The sequence below is a fragment of the Aspergillus chevalieri genome, chromosome 6, assembly GCF_016861735.1.
Source record: "Aspergillus chevalieri M1 DNA, chromosome 6, nearly complete sequence".
NCBI classification, from domain to species: domain Eukaryota; kingdom Fungi; phylum Ascomycota; class Eurotiomycetes; order Eurotiales; family Aspergillaceae; genus Aspergillus; species Aspergillus chevalieri.
In genome coordinates this window covers 2,417,098-2,439,698 of record NC_057367.1, presented here as the reverse complement: position 1 = coordinate 2,439,698, position 22,601 = coordinate 2,417,098, and the positions used below count along the sequence as shown (strand labels likewise).

Here is a 22,601-nt window from a genome sequence, read left to right as displayed (position 1 = left end):
CTTTGTCCTTGTTTACGAGCGATATAAAAAAGAATGCAACAGGTACCCTGGTCGTCAGCTTAATCCAAGTGAAGCATTTGGGCTTCACATATACACCGATCATGACGGATCGGCTCTTAGGGAACGTTACCCTGCTACTATTATAGATACTTGGGTTCCGGACCCAAACAAGCCTACCTGGTTTGCAGATGTTCTGCGAAATTCATTCGCTCATGGGCAGTCTAAGACCAAGATGGAAGGAGATCGCTTAGGTGTGGAGTTGACAAATACAAGGGATGGGCACACATTGAACTTTGCTATTTTCATGACACAGCAGGACTTTGGGAATCTGGTGGCCTCTGCTTTGCGGTCTTTCATAACTGCAGTCGTCGACGGTGGAGTTTACGAGCCGCTCTCTTCACTGTTGATGTACGAGCTGTGAAATGAATGTCATGGATGGCCACACTCACACATGTCTACAATCCATCTAGATAGAGTATCATCTTCAATGTCTGATAATTGAGCAAGCTGTAGTGGCTTCTATGCAGGAAGTCATTCCATTCAAGCAGTTTACAAGAGTTCTTGAGAGTACATCAAATGCAGTTTCACAGGCAGTTTTGAGTTTGGGTTGAAATCAACCTTTAAAGGCTAATTTTCCCCACACTTATGCATAATCAGTATGTCGATGGGAAAGGGATTGAAATGGGAGTGATGGTGTATCAATTCAGACGAGCCGCCGACCGTACTTCTTGGGGATATGTACTTTTTCAGTGGTGGATTGACTACATTATATCGATAGTATCATCCTTTTCGCCGATTAACTCGTTAGTGTGGGATTTTCGTCCCGGGAAGAGATAAATACGCTGCTGCTTGATTATGGAATGTTAGATTATGGAATGTTAATCCGGCCAGAACTCGATGATCTCGTATGCTGGTCTGATTTCCATGATCGCGGCCTCTGATCGGCGTCTTCAAGTGCTAGACTGATAGAGAACTGCTAAAAGGGAAAGGAGGAAACCTCCGATTTTAGTAGGGTGAGCTGAGCTGCAATCTGCGAGTGGTTGATTGGTCGTGTGGCCCATCGACTCGGCTAAATTATATAAATACCAAGCAAAAAGCGAGGGCGGTGAAGTACATAAAGGGGTTTCCAGCCGTAAAAACTCTGCACATGCTATTCTTGGTGCTGTGGGCCATATTACTAGACACAAGGCCGATGGGAATAGTCATAGTCTGTGCACATCAGCCCCCTACACCTCGTGCACCATTGATACTCTGAGAACAGTTGAAGTAGTACGAGTATATACTCCGGAGTGCGTAGAAGTTTTCATAATCAACCAGGATGCAGGAACAAAAAGGTGCTCTTCCGTCCTCAGAAGGTTGCCATTTATAGCGTCCCCTGGAGGAGTACTGCCTTCGTGTGGCAACCGCCCGTTTTCAACAATGACGTTCAAAAATATGACAGCGGACCCCAAATGTCCTGACAGGGCTGTCAAAGTCTATCCGTACAAAAACCTGACTCGTCTGGAAAAGCGCATGCTATTTTATTTCGGGTACCATGATGATCGTTATTTAGCGGCTTACCGGACGGACTTGGATAGTGCTCCGATTGCCACAATATCAGGATCGCATAAATCTTAATCTGGGTGGATTCACGGCAGGTGCCCGGAGTGATCGCTATCCAACCAGAGGGTAGGGAAATTGCCCCTAAATCAAACATAAAACATAATGAAAGTCGCGCTTGCCATGAATCGCGACATTGGCATTGTCTATTTCCCTTTCTTATTTTTTTTCCCCTTCGACATTCTGAGATTATCGTGGTTTTGTACTGGTGGTAGCCCAGAATGCGTCTGTACTGGCATTGTATGGTTGTTTTCTCCCTGGCATGTCTGGTGATGCCAATGATTGCATCTGCATTAGAAATCATTCCTCAATGTGCTGTATGCTTGAGAACCTCTCTTTCTGTATCACACACCTTCTAACAGCAAATAGGTCAATTGTGAACAACAACTCACTAATACAACATCCTGTTCTACAACTGACACAGCATGTCTCTGCACTGATCCCACATATGAGACCAATCTATCCAGTTGCACTATGGCCAATTGTTCCATGAAAGAAGCATTAAGTACATATCCTCGACAAATTGACTCGTCATGAGTTAATCTGAACATGTCTAGCGACCAAATACATCATCTCCAGAAAATGTGATCTCCCAATTCCTCGGGAATACCCTGAAGCAGACCCCGCAACGATTATTCCATTTATATTGGCAACAATTTTGTTTGTTATCCGGATGACTGCAAAGTTTTTGCGGCTTGGTGGTGGATGGGGGCCAGATGATTATACTATTATTATTGCATATGTGAGGATACCTTCTACTACAGGATTGTGTCTTATGCTGACCTATTCAGGGATTGGCAGTTGTTTCGTTTGCGCTAAACACCTTAAGTAAGTAAACAACTATGATAAACCCAAAACTAGACGCTAAAAAATTAGTGGTGCATTATGGCTTTGGAATGAACATATGGGATATACGCCCACAGAGCAACATCACCATAGCATATAAGGTCTGTCCCTCTCCCACCTTCCATTGTATCTCACGCTCTAACCTTGTCTAATGCAATAGCATTTCTTCGCCTTCATCCTTGTCTACAAGTCCTTGATCTCTCTTGCCAAAATCTCTGTCTGCCTCTTCCTCCTCCGCATCTTTCAATCACCCATCTTCCGCTACACAAACTACATCATGATAGCCGTTAACACCGCAATTGCAGTCACCTGGATACTAACTGACAGTTTCCACTGTGTACCAGTGCATCTTGCATGGACAGGATGGGCAATGGAGGAACAAGGAACATGTATTGATTTCATTGCATCAACATTTGCAAATGGATTTGTGAATATTGCGGTGGATACAGTTATGGTAATCATGCCAATTTATGAGGTGTTGAAGTTGAATCTGTCAATACAGAAGAAAATTGGGGTTGCCATTATGTTGGCAGCAGGACTGGTGTACGTTTCCCTTCATCTGATCCTTGTGCTAAAACCTATGCTTACGCTCATTTGAAGATTAACGGCCATCGGAATCGTCCGAGTGGTAATTCTAGCCCAAAACATCCCCGACTCAAACCCAACCTGTATGTATCCCCTCCCTTCCATCTCCATACATGAAACCAGCCAACAAAAATAACAGTCCAATTGGAACCCCTAATCCATTGGTCCGCAATTGAATGCCAAATTGCCATCATCTGTGCCTGCCTTCCCGCAAGCCGTGCCCTCGTTGCCCACATTATCCCTGGCACAGACACAACCCATGACTCCTCAGCTGCCTACCGGTACCCAAATGCAACAGGAGCTTCAAGCAGGGCTGCTGCTGTGTCTGCTTTTGTTACATCAGGGACAGGTGAGAAGGAGAAGGGTCAGATTTCAAAGACAATGTCATATTCAGTTGATATTGGCACAAGAGCTAAGCAGTTGAAGAGGGAGTCAGATGGGTTTATTCAATTGAAGGATATTGAGACTGGGGAGGAGAGGGGTTGATGATGGAGGTGAGATAGATTTGGGCTTGGTGCCCATTTACCACCATGACTAAAGTCCGCCCTATTTGCTACAGGGCAACAATTCCTGAACAGGATGAGGGCAAGCGAGTACAAGTGCCTGTGTGTGACCGTCTTGACGGCCAATGAAAGGCAAACACTGGAAAATGCTGCCAACAGACCAATATGAGCAAACAGAGAGCCCTAGCCCTTCAATGTGATCACATGATGGGTAGATAGTTTTCCTTGGTCTTACCAGGCAGTTTCCTTCTTTTCCCTCCAGATTTGATATTCTCGTCATATGGCTACCGAGTTTAGATAGGAACATCATTCGTTATTATTTACTAGACTTCTTTCCAGCACAGGAAATTCCGCAAGAGACTGGACTAAACATGTAAATCATCACTGGTACCGTTACTCTATGTCCAATAATGTTAGAACCAGGGCGCGGGAGAGCTCTTCAGCACCTATATAAGAGAGCAGAGGCCGTTTCGCATGGCCTCGCTCACCCACTGATCATTCCAAGACTCACATTCGGTTCTGAAGGCATCATTTCTTACACATGTATCCAACTAGTGCTCACCTAACCATCACCCTTAGAGAAGCAACGAGAAAAGGGCAAAATAACGGTTGACCGAGCTTAACATGTGGCTTAAGTACGGCTGAGCGGACGGGAAGCCCTGTTTCCCACACTCTATGATCGTATGTACTAATATTTAAATTACGGGAAAATATATAGCAATTAATATATCAGGATGAATGCTAGCTTGTTCACTATAAGGCCGAGCAAATATCAAACGTCTTGTAACTTATAGGACGGATCAACTCTCTGTCAGTAAGTCCCACATGGAAGCTCTGGTCACCTTTTAGATTTACTAAAGTAACTGATCCCTCAGAAGTTCTGTTTATGACCTGACTCATTGGGTCTAAGCCCAACGGACGCCTCGAGGGCTCAATGTATCAGATTATCAGCCTATTATGATAGCATCCTTGAGACTCCCATAATACGAGGTGGAAACCAAAAGTTTTTTGTCACGATACACTGCTGATAGCACATGCTCATTGATGTAATGTATAAAGCATTCCCAAAGAGCCTAGTTTTCTATTCAACCGATCTGTAAACATATTCTCATGGAAGGGTATATCCACCATCGATAAGCACGTCGCTCCCGGTCATATATGTGGAAGCGCCGCTGGCAAGGTAGAGGTATAGAGACTTAATTTCTTCGTATGTCCTTGGCGTTCAAGGCATGTCATACGGTAAGCCTCGTTAACTGCCAGAGGGCTTGCTCCCATCTTAGTGTCGAAGAAACCGGGCGAAACAATGTTGATGCGAGCAAATTCCCTCCATTCACGAGCCACAGACTTTCCGAAATATGTGATGAAAGCCTTGTTTTCATTATGGACGGGCTGGTCCGTTGGCACATTGACAATATGCGCACTCGTACTTGATGTGATGATCAAGTTTCCACTGCCTTGACGCTGGTCTTCACCAGCATAATTGGCGCAGAAGACAACTCCGTCGACTGGATGATAGTATCAGTGAATCAAGGACTGATACAGATTGGAGTTGTCCTTACCATTAACAGATTTTTTTTGTGATATTCATCTAGCTTTTGCTCCAATATCGGCTTCGGAATAGCCATTTTGATTACCAATTAGATTTATCCCGTTTAAAGATACACTCGGAATTTCTGGGCTCACTTGCGTTGGCAACAAATACATCGATTCGTCCGAAATCTCAGATAACGTCTGCAATTGTATTCTCCACTTGTTCAAGATCGGAGACTGCAAGTCCATTTAGTTCGGGGCTCAAATCGATTTATAATTCTAAACTTACTGTCAACTCTATAGGCGACAGCTTTAATGTGATGAGTCTTTGCTAGAGCGTCGGCTTTCTTCACGGCTAAATCATTTCTTTCAGCCTGTTAGTCGCCCTCCCCGGCAAATCTCACTTGCTACCCTTGAACACGAGAACTCACGAATTATACCACAAAGCAACTCCAGCGTTGCCTCGGCCATAGCCTCCGAAACGGTGTATCCAATACTATCCGCTGCACCGCATCATAACGGCCACCTTGCCGGACATCTTGAATTGCTCCAATGCATTGGTAGGCGTGTCGGGGAAAGGACGGGGGAATGCTTTCCGTACTTGTGTGCAATCGGATGCAGTCATAGACATTTCGCTGAGAATCAAGTTGGCTGACTTGGAGAGTGTTCAACTATTATACTAGACTGAAAAAAAAAGTGATCGAATAAGGGTGCGGGTGTCGGCTGTCTGTCCCCCATACCGGTGACTGACGCCATTCAGTGCTATAAATCGGGTCGCTCTGGTTTAATTGTGCCCCGTAACTTGACCCCTGAATTCATCTAAGACTTAGAGTCTAATGACAGTTGTAATGTTTGTGACGAAGTGAGTAGAGCATTGGTCCCCCGAGGTACCATCGATATTGGGTGGCTCAACTCATTCCATGAAGCTTTACATACATGCCTTTACTTCGACTAACCATCATAGAGAAAATGGTTTCTCATTTTCTTAGAACGTCACACTACCCTGCACTCTGCAAAACCACATCCGGCGTAATCAAGTTCTCCTGTATCTCCAAACCATTCAAATAATCATTCCTGTCCACCCTGCGATAGCCATCATCCAGTGTTTTCTCAATACCTGCCTCAACATGCCTCATAGCAAGCCTATTCCTTGTAATTCCCAAATCAACATCGAGGAAAACCCGTAGGTCCATCAGCGGGGCAACCTCGCGCCAGTATTCCTTGTCAAGGAGCAGATAATTTCCCTCAAGGAGCACAATAGACTTATTCGGCTGAATAGAGAATCCATTTGCGACAGGATCCTTGGTATGATGGTCAAACGTAGGTGCGGTAAGAACGGGGTTGTGATGTGTTGGATTTGTATCTACCCACAAGCGCAACTGTCTCACGAACTGCAGGAAACCCTCTATATCGTAAGTCCAAGGAGCACCACGTCGGACGTACGCTTCTTCACGGTTGGCCAGGGTGTCGAGAGTAGCTCGTGGGAGGTGGAAGCCGTCCATTGAGAGGAGGGCAGCGCTAGTATTCAGATCATTGGAGCGGGCTAGGCGGTCGTTGAGATGTCTTTGTACAGCCTTTGCGGTGGTGGTTTTCCCAGATCCTGGAGCCCCGGCGATGGCGACCAGAAAGCGTGGTTTAGAATGCGATTGGGCTTGCGACAGGATCCTGTCGGCGAGGTGGGTATACTCGGCTTCCATCTGGGATAGAGATTTCGATTTTGTGGGTGTTTATGCTAGAGTACATTTATTATCTGCAATGTTGTTCTATCTGCTGCCTAACTAACAATTTTAACATGGAATCGCACCATTCTGTGCACATCGATCTGCCGTCGGATGACAACGGTCCGTTCAAGACTCGCCCTGTTTGGGGAGGGTTGGGCCGGCACACAGTGACCCGATTTCATAATTCGCACAATGTTATTGTTGGACGCGGAGACTTATTGCCATGGAAGGCAATAATCTGAGGTATAGTCTGAATTTAGCCGTTGGGTCTGCTTTAGTGACTGTCCTGTTCTGGAACGCCTTTGGTTCCAGGAAGGAAGAAGTACACCCAAAACGCGAGAAATACACGGAATGCTTGATTGATTTAGCAACCATTCAGCACAGAGAAATTGAATTGAAATGGATTCACCAAAGTAGAAGTAGAATGTGCCAAACTCGATTGAGGCTAGCATCCGTGGAGTGATGAGTGCGACGACGAACTATAACAATAGAAATGAGCACGAGAATTTTCGTCGTTCAAAATACTTCTTACATTGCACAGCCAGTTTATCCCAATGGCAATGCCAACAGCCTGGGGCCGAACATCTGGAGGAAAGATTTCGGAATGAATAACCCAGTTAACAAGGCCAATGCTAAAGGCAAAATTGCAGACGTAGGTCCACACTGCAGTGGCCCAACCAGCATCTCGGTGGCTGGCCCAAGAGATCTTGTACATCACGTACAGTGTGGCCACTATGAGTTGGGAGATACCCATGCCGACGGCTCCCGCAAGGAGACCCTTTCTGCGACCCTAACAATTCATAAACATGATTACCGGGATCGTACAGAGAAAGTTCAGGAGACTGATGACACCAGTTGCTAGAAGATCCACCGAGCGGCCGGCGAGTCCAATCTTTTAGAAAACCCGTGGTGCATAGTAAATGATAGCGTTGATACCTTCGTGGAGTTAGCCTTCAGTCTATCGGAAAGGTTGTGCGTTTTATTAACCTGTAAACTGCTGAATCAGCTCGAGAAGGCAAGTAGTAAGGAGCTGGCGGTTGAGATGACGGGGGGGAAACAGGGATTTCTCAGCCGGGCAGGAGAAGTGACACCAGGAAACAAGGCAGCGGTTGTCTCATTGTCGAAAACGGCCGAAGATGCTTTTAACTCAAGCATCTCATTTATAGCACAAATATCACTTCGGGGAACACGACGAAGGCGCGATAATGTTGATAATGCTTCATTCTCGCAATCTGGACCTGGGGTCAGTATGTCTATGCTTAAACTCTCCACAAATCTGCGTACCTTTCATCGTCAGCCAGCGGGGACTGTAAGGTAAGGAAAAGGTCCCAGCACCAAGAATCAAAGAAAACAGACACTACAATGCAAGCGGCAGCCGCCATGCAATCGACGATTGTCCATCCCCCGTTCCACCAATGTGTTGCGTTCCTAAATTGAGCCAAAACGCCACCATGATACCCGCAGTAATTCCAAATTGCTGTAAAGCAACGAGACCACGTCGAAGGTTAGGTGGTGACAGCTCACTAACACAGAGAGAGGGACAACCATGGAAAGCTGACCGACTGCAAGGCCAGCAATAAACCGACCTATGAAAATCATGGGCACATTGATAAGAGGCAGCTTGAATAATGAACCCTATGAGGGAAATGACGTTTGCTGGAAGAATGGACCAGCGTTGATCGGTGATGAGGCCATTGGCAAGGGCGGCGAACATGGCCCCCAACGTGAGGACAGAAACCATCCAACCTTGAAGGCTAGAGTCATTGGCCAAGTAGAAAATACTTTGGCCTGCGACAGATTAGCTGTGACCTAGAAAGACGCGTTAGAGAGAGAGAACTCACAAAATTATTCTTCACCAAAATTCCAATAATAACTCCTTGATCATAGCTACGAGGACAATATTTAGTCGCCGTTGCGGAAAGTGAAACATTTGATTTCAAGCGTACCCATACAAGACACCTCCAGCATCGGTAGACAAGTGATGGAAAAGCTGGCCTACCGGCTTTGCCGTAAGAAATTCCTAGCCCCAAGGGAAGAGCAGAACCACTATCACTAACATCAACCATGGTGGTATAATATGATAAGGATTCAGCTTAGGACAGGAGGTAGAATGACAATAACACACGTGATGTTTCCAGGGATTTGGAGCACTACCTAGAACGGCAGAGCAGCAGACCCGAAAATAGATATACGGTAAAATGGATAGCCTCCAACTTAGTATATACACCTGCTTCGCATCTGGGGTATGGAGTCTGGGGTCTGGGGCACCCACTCGAAGATCTCAACTGTCGGGGTTCTGTGTGCCGACTGTGGTCTGATATTATCGGCGCGCAGTTCCCCGACTGCATTGAAGGAACGGTGGATGTTTGACTCGAATACTATGTCTTCCCGAGAGACCCGGGCGTACAGTGGCAATCGAGAAACGCAATTTCTGTGTTTTCCGCCGAAATCGAGCTAATTAGATTGCATATAAAGGCTTTCGATTTGTGCTTGTGCAGTTGGACATCTCTCCAGTGTCTTCTCCAAGTGTATTTAGACCTTTCTTTGTTAAGAAACAAACCTTCAAACCTCTTCTACTCTAAAAATCCTACAACCTCACGCTTGATAATAAACACGGTATTTCCCAAAAGTCAATGGCGCCCTCAGCCGAGTTAACGGGCCGTGATGCTCTCGCCACCCGAGCCGTTCCTAGCATGGTGTTTAGCGATGGCAGCCTTTCCTCTATGACCCCTCCGCCCCAGTCTGTATTGGAAAGCGATGCAGCGAAGGGAGCACAAAAGAGATTCTCAGTTCGAGGAAATGCAGTCGTTACAGGTGGAGCCGGTACCTTAGGGATGTACTCATGTGATGCCCTTCTTGAGCATGGGTTGCGCGGCCTCATGATATTCGACGCGGATTTGACGAATGCGCAAAAGAAAATCAATGAACTGCAAAAAAAATTTCCTGACGCCAAAATCGCCGCGATGAAAGTCGATATAACTGATGAAGCGGCCGTCGAAGCAGCAGTGGAGGAAGCAGCAGTGGAGGAAGCAACTGGAACGCTAGGATCGATCGATGCCCTATTCTGCTTCGCCGGTATTGTTGGCTGCGTGGAATCATTGAGCATGCCCATTCCGCAGTGGAGGAAGATTGTCGATGTTAATACTACGGGGTCTTTCATCTGTGCTCAGACTGCAGCTCGACGAATGGTGACACAAGGTAACGGCGGCTCCATTACCTTTATCGCCTCCATATCAGGACATCGTGCGAACTACCCTCAGTCTCAAGCTGCATACAACGTTAGCAAGGCAGCAGTGCTGATGCTGAAGAGCTGCCTTGCCGCAGAGTGGGCTCGGTACGGAATTCGGACTAATAGCATCAGTCCCGGATACATGGACACAATCCTCAATGAGGGCGATGGGATTGCCGAACATCGGAGGGTCTGGGCGTCATGCAATCCGACTGGTAGGATGGGAGCTCCGTCGGAGCTGACAGGAGCTGTGGTGCTTTTGGCAAGCGACGCAAGCACATACATCAATGGTACCGACATAGTTGTCGATGGTGAAGGAGTTGTTTTCTGATTATAGATCACAGTGCGTTGAGCAAGAATGATAATTGTGGAACAATAAACATAGAAAATACCACGCAGCTCCCAGTCTATGTGCATTTCGGTGAACTTGAAAAGGACTCAATTACTTGATATCACTGTCGACACTGTTGAGATGGACCTGATGCCCTGGCTAGAGCGTCCACATACAAATCAGTAACTATAAATGTCACTCCTGAGTATAAGACACAGAATAGCAGCAACCAACCAAGTATCTCTTTTTAGCTTTGAAAATCTCCACCATTGTCGGCGTCCTGTCAGCCGAAGCAGAACCTCACAAGAGGCTCCGGTCTTTACCGGCTTGAATACGACCGATGATTATTCCTAGTATGATTGGATGGCCATTGGGATGATAATAATCGCAGATAGCATGGGCTCCTGATATAGCATACCGGAATGATACACTCCGAATACTAAACCCCGGCAGTTCTGCGAGGCCAATGTGGATAGTATATATATTGAAGTCATCGCTGTGAAGTCCATAGCACTTCGAGTAATCCCCTTCTTATTCTGACCTAACCATGGAATCCCGATCCACCAGTGTAGGTGACTAACACTCACCCTTGATGCTCGTTTCACACCGAACAAGTGCTCACATGACCACCCCCCTTAAAGCAGCAAAGAAAAAGGGGCAAAATAATGGTTGTCTGAGCTTAACATAAGGCTGAATTAGGTCTGCGACATGCTCTTCACTCACAGTGACAAAAAAGAAAAAACAAAAACATACAACAGCCGGGATTCGCTGGTGGTCACCCACCCAACTACTAACCGGCCGGCGTGTGGCTTAAGTACGGCTGAGCGGACGGGAAGCCCTGTTTTCCACACCCTATGGTCGTATGTACTGGTTTTTATTGCAACACCGATTGATTTGTTGATTTGTTGCTGCGCGACCAGGGTGAGCCTGGGTGAGTGCACTATAGAGAGGGTGAGCCGTCACCCAACATCGCGCAGCACCGCGCAATCTCAATCTTTTGGAATCCTTCCGATCTCATGGCATGCTACAACGACTGATAATTGGCTATCCTTCTCCAACTTCAAAACACTGAGCTATGTTGATTCTTGGCATCTGCACATAGCCACAAACAGATTACCCCCTTGACAAAGTGAGCACAAGAACAATGAAGTCTTCTTGCCTTTTTCTCTCATGGATGGCGGTATAAAATCGACCATCGAAATTGTCTGTCTTATCCATGATTTCAGCCTTGCATTTGTGAGAGTCCCAGGGGCTCGACGAAAGTGGGTCCACTTGTTCAATGCGGTGGAAATTTTTGAGGTCCACCGCCCGGAGTAGGCGGGTGCTGATGTACCGGGATGGCTGATGCATGACCCGGAGGTGCAGAGGGTGTTGGGTGTCTAATTGATGGATTCTGATGGCCAGACTCCGTCGTCCCTGGTCAAGGAGTAGTTCCATGGGCAGTATGGCTGACTCCCGGTGAAGCACGGCTGTTCGGGTGGTCCTGTAAACTGGGAGAGTTCCTAGGAGCGCACTGCGGAGTATCCGGTCTAAACAGGCTAGCTGGGCACCCACCCCATTGGAGATGAGTTTCTGTCTGCCTGAGAGATCCTGTCTCGATCTTCTCCGCCCTGGCCACCACGCCTCAGCTCCATAGCAAAGGACTGAGACCACACAGGCTACTGTTGCTTGCCTCAGTAGGGGAGCTTTGACTCCTCGTACCGTGTTCGCCAGGGCTTGAATCCCGTTGGCTGCCAGTTTGGCCTTGGTTGCCAGTGTCTGGGTATGTATTCTGAATTTCAGTTTCCGGTCAAACCAGATACCCAGCTAGCGTGTGGCTTCCTTGAGTTGAGGGGGTTTAATCTCCACTGTGCCCTCAGGTGTTTGGATCGAACAGGTGGGATTGTTCTTCTTCCAACCTCTGGCAAAGTGTTGGAGTTCTGTTTTGGCCAGGTCAAAGGTGAGACCCTCTCTTTGGCCCCATTCCATCAGGTCAGTTGCGATGCTTTGCAGTCTGACCGTGTTTTCTTCCAGGGTTTTGCTGACAACTAGTTGGCAGATATCATCTGCATATCCAAAACGGCCTGTTACAGACCTTGTCGTGTTAGACTCACGTGATGACGCGGGGAGTTAAGAAAGAACTATTGGATGATGGTTGATGATGGATATGCAGGAAGCAACAGGGATCAAGTTGATATCCGAACAGGTCACGTGATATGGTATATGGTATACGGCGCGGTATACAGGATGGTATATGGTATATGGTATATGGTATAAGGTATACACCGTGGCACATGAATCGGTATACAGACCAAAGGATATATAAGGACGCTCATTCATGTACTTAGCTTAGTTCTTCGCGATCAATCTAGTTAATCAAGCATTGGTTACCTTCTAGTTTCTGACTCGTCCGCACTTAACCAACAACCCAGTATACGTACTCGGTTGGCCTTGTTTCTCTATTCGTTACCTTTACTGTTTCTACTTGTTGAATATCTTACGGAGCCTGGAGGGGGCGACATACCCATCAACGCATACGACATACCGAACCGGACCCGGAGGGGCATTGAGCATACGATCACTTGGGAGACACTTAGGGTAAGTGTCCAGTCTCGAAATACAACTAACTAGAACCCTAGGTACGATACGAGAGAAGCCAGGTTGTGACACGGCCTCTGCAGGCGATTGTTGGCCCTATCTTGAAAACAGGTTCAATGTACAGCATGAACAGAATTGGTGAAACTGGGGAGCCCTGAGGCAAGCCTGCTGGGACTGCAAAAGTTGGGCTCTGGTGCCCATCCAATCGTATAGCTGCTGTTCGGTCTTGGGTGAAGCTTGACACCCAGTGGAGCACTGTGGATGGCCATCCTTGGCTGTGGAGTCGTTGGGTTAGCCTGCCTGAAAGGACTGCATCAAATGCGCCTTTGACATCCATGGTTAGCATGGAGCCGCTGAGGCTGCAGGCCCAGGATTCTTCAACATCATGCACCAAAGCTGCCGCTAGGTCAGTAGCTGAGCGACAGGGGAGAGCCCCGAACTGTTGGGGATGAAGGATCTTGTGCTTGATGGCTATCCAGGAGAGTCTGCGGGCCAATAAGCGTTCCAACCCTTTCCCCAAGATGGAGAGGAGGGCGATTAGCCTGTATGAGCGTGGACTGCTGCAGTCCTTTTTCCCTGGCTTTGGAAGGGCTACCAACAGGGCTTGACGGAAGGGAGTTGGGTGCCATCCAGTTGCAGCACAGTGCTTGTAAAGAGCTGCAATGTGGGGGCCAAGAGCAGGCCAGGCCTTCTTCAGGACTGCATTGGATATCTCGTCCTGCCCGGGTGTGCTGCTCTTGGCTTGGAAGATAGCTTGGTATGCTTCTCCAGATGTGACAGGTGGGAAGGGCAGAGTTGCCTCTGGATTGTTGTCATTACAGTCAATGGGAACATCCTCTGCGGAGGCAGCCTTCTGGAGGAGGGTTTTCACCAGGAGCTCTGCTTTGGCGTCAGGGGTGGTGTGGACTGTCTCTCCATTTTTCAGAGGTGGGATTGGGAAGGATCCCTCTGTCCTGTTCCACCTGATTGCTCGGAAAACGTCCTGGCTGTCAGTGAAGCTATCCAGTTGTATGCGCCAATACTGTCGTTTTGCTTGGCGTACTGTGCAGCGAAAGTTTCGTTTTGCAGCTTCTACCTCAAGTGGGGGGCTATCTGGATCCTTTAAGATCCTTCGGAGTGATGTCACTGACTCCTGGCAGTCCATGTTCCACCATCTATGGCCTGATCATTGATGGGCGTGTGTGTGTGTGCCCTTTTTGTGGAGGCTTCAATGGCATTAGTGGTCACCTGGATGATTGCTGTAGCATATCTATCCAAGGCATCGGGTGGGAGGCCCGGCTGAACAGGTGGAGGTTGCCCCATTTTCTCTGCTTCCTTGCAGAGGGCTGAATGAAAGATGTCCTCCTGCATGGTGGACATTCGGAGGGGTGGCATTGTCTTTGCATTGTTAACAGGGTGCCAGTGAACGGTTGTGGACAGAGCTACATGGTCCGCTAGGACTGGGATTCCTGGTGCTGGCTCTGTGAGTGTTCCTAGGCAGACCAGGGATCTATTGGCCCAGGCAAGATCAATGGTGTTTTTTCCATGCGTTGGGGTGTTTGGCTCCAGCATCAAAGCTAGCCCCTGGTGGTTTGCCCATTGGAGGAAAGGCTCTGCTCCTGCTATGTTGATTGCATTGGTCTGCCAAGATGAGTGGTGGAGATTGAAGTCTCCTGCAACCAAACAGGGTCTGGTAGGGAGAGATTGGCTTAGGAGGTTTTTCAGCCCCTCCCCTGTGTCCACTGCTCCTGGAGGGGCGTTATACAGATTCATTAGTGTCACATGTTGGCCTCCTGAACCCACCTGTACTGCTGTCAAGTCCCGGTTAGATTGGGGGCCGTGTGGCACTAGCTCTGCTTTGAGCTGTGGGTGTTTGTGGATATATGTGAGGGTGCGTGGCCTGTTTGACCAGTTTTCTATTGGTGTGAAGAGTTGGAAAGCAGGGTGATGTTTTGAGAGGCGTCGTTCTCGGAATTTCGAAATCCAAGGCTCTTGGATGAGAACCACATGGTAGTCTTGTTCAAAAGCGAGTTGGAGAGCAGCTTCATGGGGGGATGGGCTCCGGGCCACATTGACTTGGAGGATCCGCAGTTGTGGGAGAGATTTGTCATATCTCATTGAGGTGATGTGGGGTTGGGAACTGCCTCTACAGCAGTGTTCTCAGAGGATGCATCAGTGTCTGATTGTTTGTCCTGGTTGCCGTCCTCCACAGTTTTGGATGACAGAGCTTGTTGTTGACGGGAACCCGGACCAATATGCCCTGCTTGATGCTGGGCCGTACTGGGCAGTTTGCATGATCTGCAGGAGCAGGTCCTAAGCAATTGGCACATTGTTGGGTGCTTTCTTTGTGATCCTGCTCAGTGTGGTCTTTAGCTCCGCATAGCCGGCATTTGGGCTGTCGGGTGCAGGTTCTGGGATTGTGGAAGTCCCAGCAACGGGCACATTGTTGTACTTTGGGGTTTATATTCTTGCGTCTTATGCGAAGATTCTTGCCAAAGAAGTGGATCCAGTGTGGAACATCTGATATGGCAGACTCTGGCGTTGCTAAGATGATTGTTGCTGTATTGTCTGTATTGTGAACATGATTCTTCCTAGACCAATGTAGCTTCAGAGGCGTGATACCAGTCTGTAGTTTGAATTCATCTTTTGCTGCTTGCTCTGATACAGTGACTGTTGAGCCATCATAGCCCGTGTATTGTTTGATAGCTCCTGGGATTACAAGAACGGCCCATTTCTGTTCTGATTCGGCATTTGAGCCCTGGATTATCTGTTGTATCTCCTCCTTTTTGTTGAGCAGGATCTGTCCGCTTTGGGCGTCTTTAGGTCCAATGGCGAGTCCTGTGGGAATATGTTGTATTTCTTTTATGGTAGCAGTGACCGCTGGATCCAGGCTACTGCGTAGCTTTTGTAGTGTTATGGGCTAAGCCTGTAGTGCTAATGACTAGCTATCTCACAAAAGATTTCGTTGAAGAACAGGAGAACGGATGTCCGATCGGACAGCTTTATATACAAATGTACGCCGTGCGGGGGTAGGTAGTCTGGTAACCCCTCCGATCATCTCTCCGAATAACATATCATTTATTCTACAGGCGCAGCCTGTGACATGTAGTGCCGCATGTGGATAAGCGCCCACAAAAGGTGATCTAGCAGCTATATTAGAGTTGGTGAACGTTGACGGTTTGAGGGCAGAGAAAAGATATACTTGCCAGGGAGGTTTGCACGAAATGAAAGCTCCCACCAGCGCTACCACCAGTGATGGTGACCTTCCCTGCATCGCCTCTGAATACATGGATGCTTTGCTGGACCTACTCCAGCGCGAGGAGCTGGTCCAGGAGACTATGCGTCGGCCGTACCATCGGTATCGACGGAGTTACCGGCAAGAAATCGCTACGGTCAGAGATGATATTGGATAGCGACATCAATCATGGAGCCCTTGGATTGATACACCATACTGCCACCGTAAATTGAGGCTGCACTGCCGGCAGTGTAATTTATAATGTACATTGAGTGACAAACAATTCTCCCTTTGACTAAGAGTGTTATCGACAGATGATGGTTGACTCCAAGTCGGATTGCTTTGTATGCATGCATCACCGAAGACGGTGCCGTTGATATATGTGCTATTGGCGTACAGGCCGTAGTCAATCGGTAGCAGTGCTCTCCACCGCGGATTGCCAACAGGCGCTTTCGCATATTTGATTCCATAAAACGAGTTGATACTGACATGGTCAGACAGGATTTGCTCTACCAGGACGCCGAACCCATCACTCATCCAGAAGTCCTGTTTGAGTTGCCGATGTATTCAGCGTTGTTAACGCCCACACTGACGGCTTCGCTGCGTACTCTAGTGATTAAGAAAGCAACCGTCAGAAAGTGTGTGTGTTGCTGGGTATAGTCCCATTGCAACGATTGGTGCCTGGAATGTAAACTGATGAAACAAATGTTTTGAAATAAGAGGAATACCAAGTACACAACATGCCCGCCGGTGAGCAGGGCTTTCCAGTGCTCTCTTACCGTTGCATTATTATTCTTTCCCTTCTCACTTTTCAGCTACGTATGTGTAAGTTTGGGGTTAAAAGCATACTTTGGTCAAAAATCGGGGTTAGAATTGTCCCACCGATGCTGATTTGTGCGTCTTGTTTAAGGGAAAATCAACATTATGCAGAAATCAACAATGACTGGCTGGAAATGACAATGATGGTGAATAATGATGCAGACGGCCCTGTACGATAATGCCAACAGAATCAAAAGTTCTGTTATCCCGAATCAAAATTGGCCAATATTGTTCATTTTGTATCACGAGCTTTTCCTAACATCCAACGTCAACGTCTGAGCATATCATCGCATTCATTTGCCCCATGCTTTTGGCCGCTTGCAAACGCTATAGTGTATCCCCAACCGGCGTTTCGACCTTTCTTGTGTCTGTGGGGCTTTGTAGATAATGCGCTTAATCCAGGCAACATGTCCAGCAATCCTAAATACGATACTATATTAGCAATCATAATCAAATCATACAATCATCCTATTCTTTCGTGGAATTCGATAATGGGCACATACCCCACGATGCTTCGAGTTCTTTTTGTAACATTACGTTAGCAAAGCTCTAACTGACAAATGTGAGACTTACAAATGGCTTGGGACATTCAAACGCTTCCTTCGAACAGGAAGTCCAACAAGCAGGCTCTTGGCGCTTAGGAATAGCTGGCGTCGGAGTTGGATATGGGACAGCGATGGCATTGTTGACCATGAGGGCCAATGCTGACACGACTATAACCGAGAAATGCATGTTGCTATTTTATTTTGGGTTGAGATACTAATTTGAATAATGGAGCTTGGAGTACGGAAGGTTGACGGACGGCATTTAGGACTGGAATCGACAACAAATTTATAATTCTGGCGCCGAGAAGCCAGGTCAGCTGGGAGGGTTGCACGTTAGACGAAATCCAAATCCAACAATAGCTATTCCGTTGTATACCTACATATGCATAAGAGCTACCGCACTGCATCCAGTCCTGTGGGACTATGGTTGGCTCGTTCCGCATTTACATGGATTAAGGATGTTTCAGAACATGGATATCCGGAGAATAAATAGCAAAAAGGAGCATGGTAAATTGACTGGCGGTCGTAAAGCAGCCATGTAGCACATATAAGCGCTATGGTCAGATACCACCACGTGCATCTCATAAGCACTTGTTACATGATCATGATAGACCGATCACTTTATGAAGGCCACCATTTCGTAGGTCGGGTGGTATTGTAACCCTAAAGGAGAAATACACGCGTCATAGCATCAATAGGCAGATGACTGCCTGTTAGCCTCAAAACGTGCCCCAAAATTTCTAGTTCTTTAACCCTCATTACTTACATACAACCAAGCAACTATTTCCTGAATGTAGGAATAAATCCCATTGATTGATGTCAGACTGACCTTTTGCATAGTCTTGCATAGACATGTGCCGAAGAACACGGTTTCCAGCAGCACTAGACTGCAAGTTCTTGAAAGAAAAGGGGAAAATATCACAACGCCAGAGAGGTTGACATGACTACATCGACTGGTTATAAGCTGATATAAGTGTCCACCGACGCTAACGACTCTAGTTGCATGTGCAGGCATGTCTAGTGCTCTGATACCTAATCCTCTTGCTACTATTATTGATTCATATATGTTCCCATGGTGGTAATTGCCCATTAGATTTTAGTTTGTGTTTCTCTCTTTTCAATAGTACATGTTCTGATATCTTGAAGACTGAATATAGCGATGGTAGAATGGTGTCATATTTTCAATTATAATGTGGGCTTCCAAAGGCTGCTCACTTGATGTGCCCTGACCTGGAATTGAGAAAGATACCTTGTATTTCCGTAGTCTTAGTCCATCCCTAAAAGCATTCCCGTAGAAAGAAGCTATACAACGCCAGTTGCCCTAGGTATCAACCCCATAATACGATTAACATTATATGCAACCGCAAGAACAACAACGACAACAACAAACGTGAACGGCCCAGCCACCTCCCAGAAAAGCCCTTGGCTCGGCTCCATGTCCCGTATATCAGCCGTGTTCATGCCCAAGTAGCTCGAGACAAACGAGAGGGGTAGGAAGATAGTCGAGACAATAGTGAAGACGAGGATCGCTTTGCCGTGGTCTTCTTGAATGATCTCAACGCGTTGGCATATCTAGTTGATATTATTAGTCCAGGGCCTTGTTTGGTTTGGGGTTACGTACCTGTTTCTCTAGCTGTTCTGTACGCTTTGTCAATTCTTCAAATACATCCAGTTTATCCTGCAGCTCGACCTTTATCTCCTGGAGAATTCTCCGTGCCGACATATTAACCACACCATTTCCGTTAGATGTGGAAGAGAATAAATATTCAAAGAGTGTCAATTTCCCGTTGCTCTCAGTATAGGACACTGTGTCACTCTCATCGTCGTAAGAATAAGAGTTGGGCGTGCATAGAGCTGTTATTATGGACAACTGATCAGAGATATTTTTGGAGATTATTCCTAGCTCTTCACGGAGCAAGTTCATGTCCACAAGAAGGTTTTTGCTAGGTGTGCTCCGTGCTTTGAGTTGCTAACGAGGTCAGCACGAGGGCTTGTGTTTGTTGCAGAATCAAACGCACCAAATGAGTGGTATATGTCACATAGATCTCCTCAATATCCAGCTCAGGCATAAACGTGCTGGTTGAATGTCCCTGTAGGACAGACTGTAAGACAAGAGGAATAATCCTCCCACAGTCTACTCCGCTGTAGGTAGAGTCTTCTACGTCGTCTTCCGAACGGAACATTGCGCAGTATTCAGCTTGTGCATGATCAAGAGATTCATATATCCGATTGGTCTTGCGGCACATTCTCCTGGAAAATGTATTGTCTTGATTGCGCAACGGAGGGCTGTATCTCGAAGATCGTGTATGCGCTGTGAAGCGTTCTTCTATGTCTTCATATGGAACAGCATCCGTCTGTATCCCGCGCTCTTGAGAAGCAGCTGACTCGGCTCTCGGTTCAGCTGAAGTCGATGAATTCTGAATTTCACCATTAATGCTAGCAGGTTCTGACTTGTTGTCATCGCCCGCCTGATCCTTACATTTGATATCATCCTTGACCTTTCGCATGAGTCTGGATGCCTCATGAGATGTATCCACAAGGAGTATGACAATATCGACAAATGCATCTTTTATTGAATTTGAAATATAGAAATCTTCAACTCCGAATAGACCATCGCGAAGTTGTTGAATTCGGTCTATAATTTCTTGAAGCGGAATGGCAAAGATCTCGCAGTGGAATGAGAACATCTCATCCACAGAAATGAAATCAAACGTCTATATTTCATCCTTTAGTTAGCTAGATGGCATGAAGGACATAAAATATAGGAGGGTCGAAACATACCTGTATTATGAGATGTGCTGCTGCCCAGACCTTTCCTTTAACAATGCAATCATAGTCTTCGTCGATAAAATGCCCCAAAACACGACTCAGGCGACCTACAAATGATGCAAGCAGAGTAAAGACGTGATCGTCAATGTGGCCACTCTTACCCAGGCTGTACATTTCTCTGTCTATATCTGACCTGGTCTTCAATGGTAGGATGTTGTAACTTTGTGCAGTGAACACATCCGAGCTAGAAATCATCTTGTAGTGCATATGCGCCAACAGTGCTCTCATCTGCTGCTGTGGCGTGGGTGTTTCTCTTGGAGATATTTCGTCCACAAGTGCGTATGGATAAGTGTTGATTGTATTTTTAGTCTTGATTGACCACGTGAAAATGGGATCCTTATTACCTGTAGGAGCCTTCGCCGTGCTCTGGGCGTTACCATCTTCGTGGCGTATGTGTTGACCCTTTGATTGGATCCTTTCGGCTTCGACCTGAGCCCGTACAGCCTCCTGAACGTATGGGGGCGGTGCGTAGTATGGATCCTCGTCATGCGTGGGTCGTTGGAAGTATGCATCAGTTTCTTCCATGGCACGTAGTCGTCTGGTATGATCATAAAGTATCTTCAGATCTAACTCTGTAAGATATTGTGCAATAATGAGGTCTCTATCTCCCTAGCACCACAAATATCTGAATTAGCCTTCCGAATGACAGGGGTGGTGAGTCTTATAATAGCATTACCCCGAACTTTGGCGTGTCCCAATAATAGGGTATTTTGTACTCATCTAGCGTCTGTGGGCTAAGTACTTCCAGGCTAGCCTTGGGATACTCCCTACGGTCATCTTTTCGGGAGGTCCAATCGTATTTCCCTTGCAGCGGGATTGCCACTGGTAACCTTTGATGAGACATGGATGCTTCAGAAGAAACTAGAATTGCAAGTGGCTCCCTGTCGTGGTGAGACTGCAGTATTGATGGCCAACGGTTCCCGTCAATGAGACTGCCATCTTCCTGGAGACTGTACACGCAACGTCTAGGATCAATGCGAGTATCCATGGTCGTTTCCAGAATAAGATTGACTCGGTATAAGAACGCCTTCATTTCTCATTATTATGATGAAGTTGGACGCCAAATGGCCAGGGGACTGTAGACACTCACAAACCACACCCTACATTGGTCACGCCTGAGACAGAAGGTGAAACCAGAGCTCATAGTGACGCATATTGTGGGGGGAAACGGGTGTCTTCCAACTGTGCAAGTCGTGATTGATGACCTCGAATTATCGTAGATAGCCGTGGGCGAGCATGTCGCAATAAATTCTAAAGAGATAGGTTACATAGCAGCGCTTGAAGACGAAAGTGGTCAACGTACTATTACCGATAGTGAGTATCCAAAGCTGCGGAACATGGATCAAATCGGGTACATGGTTATATAGGCGTCGAATTGCTTGTTGGCTCTCGCGAGATATGGAAGAGTCTAGATGGTAGGCAGACTGAACCAGGGCCTGAGTCCAGTGAGCTTTGGAGTTATGGAATCTGTTCCTTCTTTCCGGTATTTTTCCACGCCAAAAGTACGGCACTGCTATCATATTGATCCTGGTTTCGTCAGAATGTCCGGGTAAGATCACTTTCTTGCATACAGAGCAAGCCAGGAAGCGTTTGCCTTGGAACGAAGATGTTTGGAAAGAAGATAGAGCTTGTTCAAGGAACTGAGATGTGGTGAGGGCCTCAGCCTGCTTCCCGAGTCCATATGCTTCTAGGGCACTCCTCTGATATCCTCACGGAAAAATAGTAAGCCTTTGTATGTGGCTTCTGAGTGGACCCAATGCATACGTACCAGAAACGCCCCGAATTCGATCCCTTCATGCGGTAGGTGCCTGACATCCGATTAGCGGTGGTAATTGAGCTTCATTAAATGTGCCTTACATCCATCGTAGATTCAATGGCTCAATCTCACCCCTGGGGCTTGCGTTTTTAACTGCTAGTAGGAGAATTTCCTCGTTGCCCGAAATCGAGCGTTCTTGCGCTGTAGCTTCAATTGAGAAGATGTTCGGATACAACGGCGCTATATACGCTTTTTGAGGACTGTCTCTAGGCAGGACAAAGCTCTCGGCCCTGGATACACTAGTCGCTATGCGCCGAAAGATACCTGGTGTTGATACCTTGTCATCTCTTTGAACCACGTTATTAGCGTCTTTCTTGACTCCAGTCGACTTTCGTCTCTTGTCAGCTTCGCGAGCAAAGACAGATTGGAACTTTTCTTCCCGCTCTATTGGGGTCACAGATGCCATTTTTCATACAGCGATGTGTTGATTATCATTCCGAATTGACGATGAAAAATG

The 22,601-nt window shown here is 47.0% G+C and overlaps 6 protein-coding genes across 6 annotated transcripts; 4 read left to right on the top strand and 2 right to left on the bottom strand.

Annotated features, from left to right (window-relative positions):
* Positions 1–1,820: 1,820 nt before the first annotated feature.
* ACHE_60867A (CFEM domain-containing protein) lies at positions 1,821–3,516 on the top strand (the record flags this gene model as incomplete). Its single annotated transcript, XM_043282089.1, has 8 exons — positions 1,821–1,916; positions 1,969–2,104; positions 2,157–2,341; positions 2,391–2,427; positions 2,476–2,546; positions 2,606–2,988; positions 3,046–3,113; positions 3,170–3,516. The coding sequence occupies 8 exons, from the start codon at positions 1,821–1,823 to the stop codon at positions 3,514–3,516; spliced, it is 1,323 nt and encodes a 440-aa protein (XP_043139503.1).
* A 2,545-nt stretch (positions 3,517–6,061) lies between these two features.
* YFH7 (phosphoribulokinase/uridine kinase family protein) lies at positions 6,062–6,760 on the bottom strand (the record flags this gene model as incomplete). The annotated part of the gene is made up of 1 exon (XM_043282088.1): positions 6,062–6,760. The coding sequence occupies one exon, from the start codon at positions 6,758–6,760 to the stop codon at positions 6,062–6,064; it is 699 nt and encodes a 232-aa protein (XP_043139502.1).
* A 2,657-nt stretch (positions 6,761–9,417) lies between these two features.
* Positions 9,418–10,344, top strand: ACHE_60865A (uncharacterized protein; the record flags this gene model as incomplete). Its single annotated transcript, XM_043282087.1, has 1 exon — positions 9,418–10,344. One exon carries the CDS (start codon positions 9,418–9,420, stop codon positions 10,342–10,344), a length of 927 nt encoding a protein of 308 aa, XP_043139501.1.
* Positions 10,345–12,108: 1,764 nt separating this feature from the next.
* On the top strand, positions 12,109–12,457 carry ACHE_60864A (uncharacterized protein; the record flags this gene model as incomplete). Its single annotated transcript, XM_043282085.1, has 2 exons — positions 12,109–12,315; positions 12,383–12,457. 2 exons carry the CDS (start codon positions 12,109–12,111, stop codon positions 12,455–12,457), a joined length of 282 nt encoding a protein of 93 aa, XP_043139500.1.
* A 3,667-nt stretch (positions 12,458–16,124) lies between these two features.
* Positions 16,125–16,313, top strand: ACHE_60863A (uncharacterized protein; the record flags this gene model as incomplete). Its single annotated transcript, XM_043282084.1, has 1 exon — positions 16,125–16,313. One exon carries the CDS (start codon positions 16,125–16,127, stop codon positions 16,311–16,313), a length of 189 nt encoding a protein of 62 aa, XP_043139499.1.
* A 2,488-nt stretch (positions 16,314–18,801) lies between these two features.
* On the bottom strand, positions 18,802–22,550 carry ACHE_60862S (uncharacterized protein; the record flags this gene model as incomplete). Its single annotated transcript, XM_043282083.1, has 9 exons — positions 18,802–19,071; positions 19,121–19,468; positions 19,518–20,213; positions 20,281–20,937; positions 21,005–21,355; positions 21,419–21,579; positions 21,632–22,028; positions 22,097–22,136; positions 22,186–22,550. 9 exons carry the CDS (start codon positions 22,548–22,550, stop codon positions 18,802–18,804), a joined length of 3,285 nt encoding a protein of 1,094 aa, XP_043139498.1.
* Between the last annotated feature and the right edge of the window lie 51 nt (positions 22,551–22,601).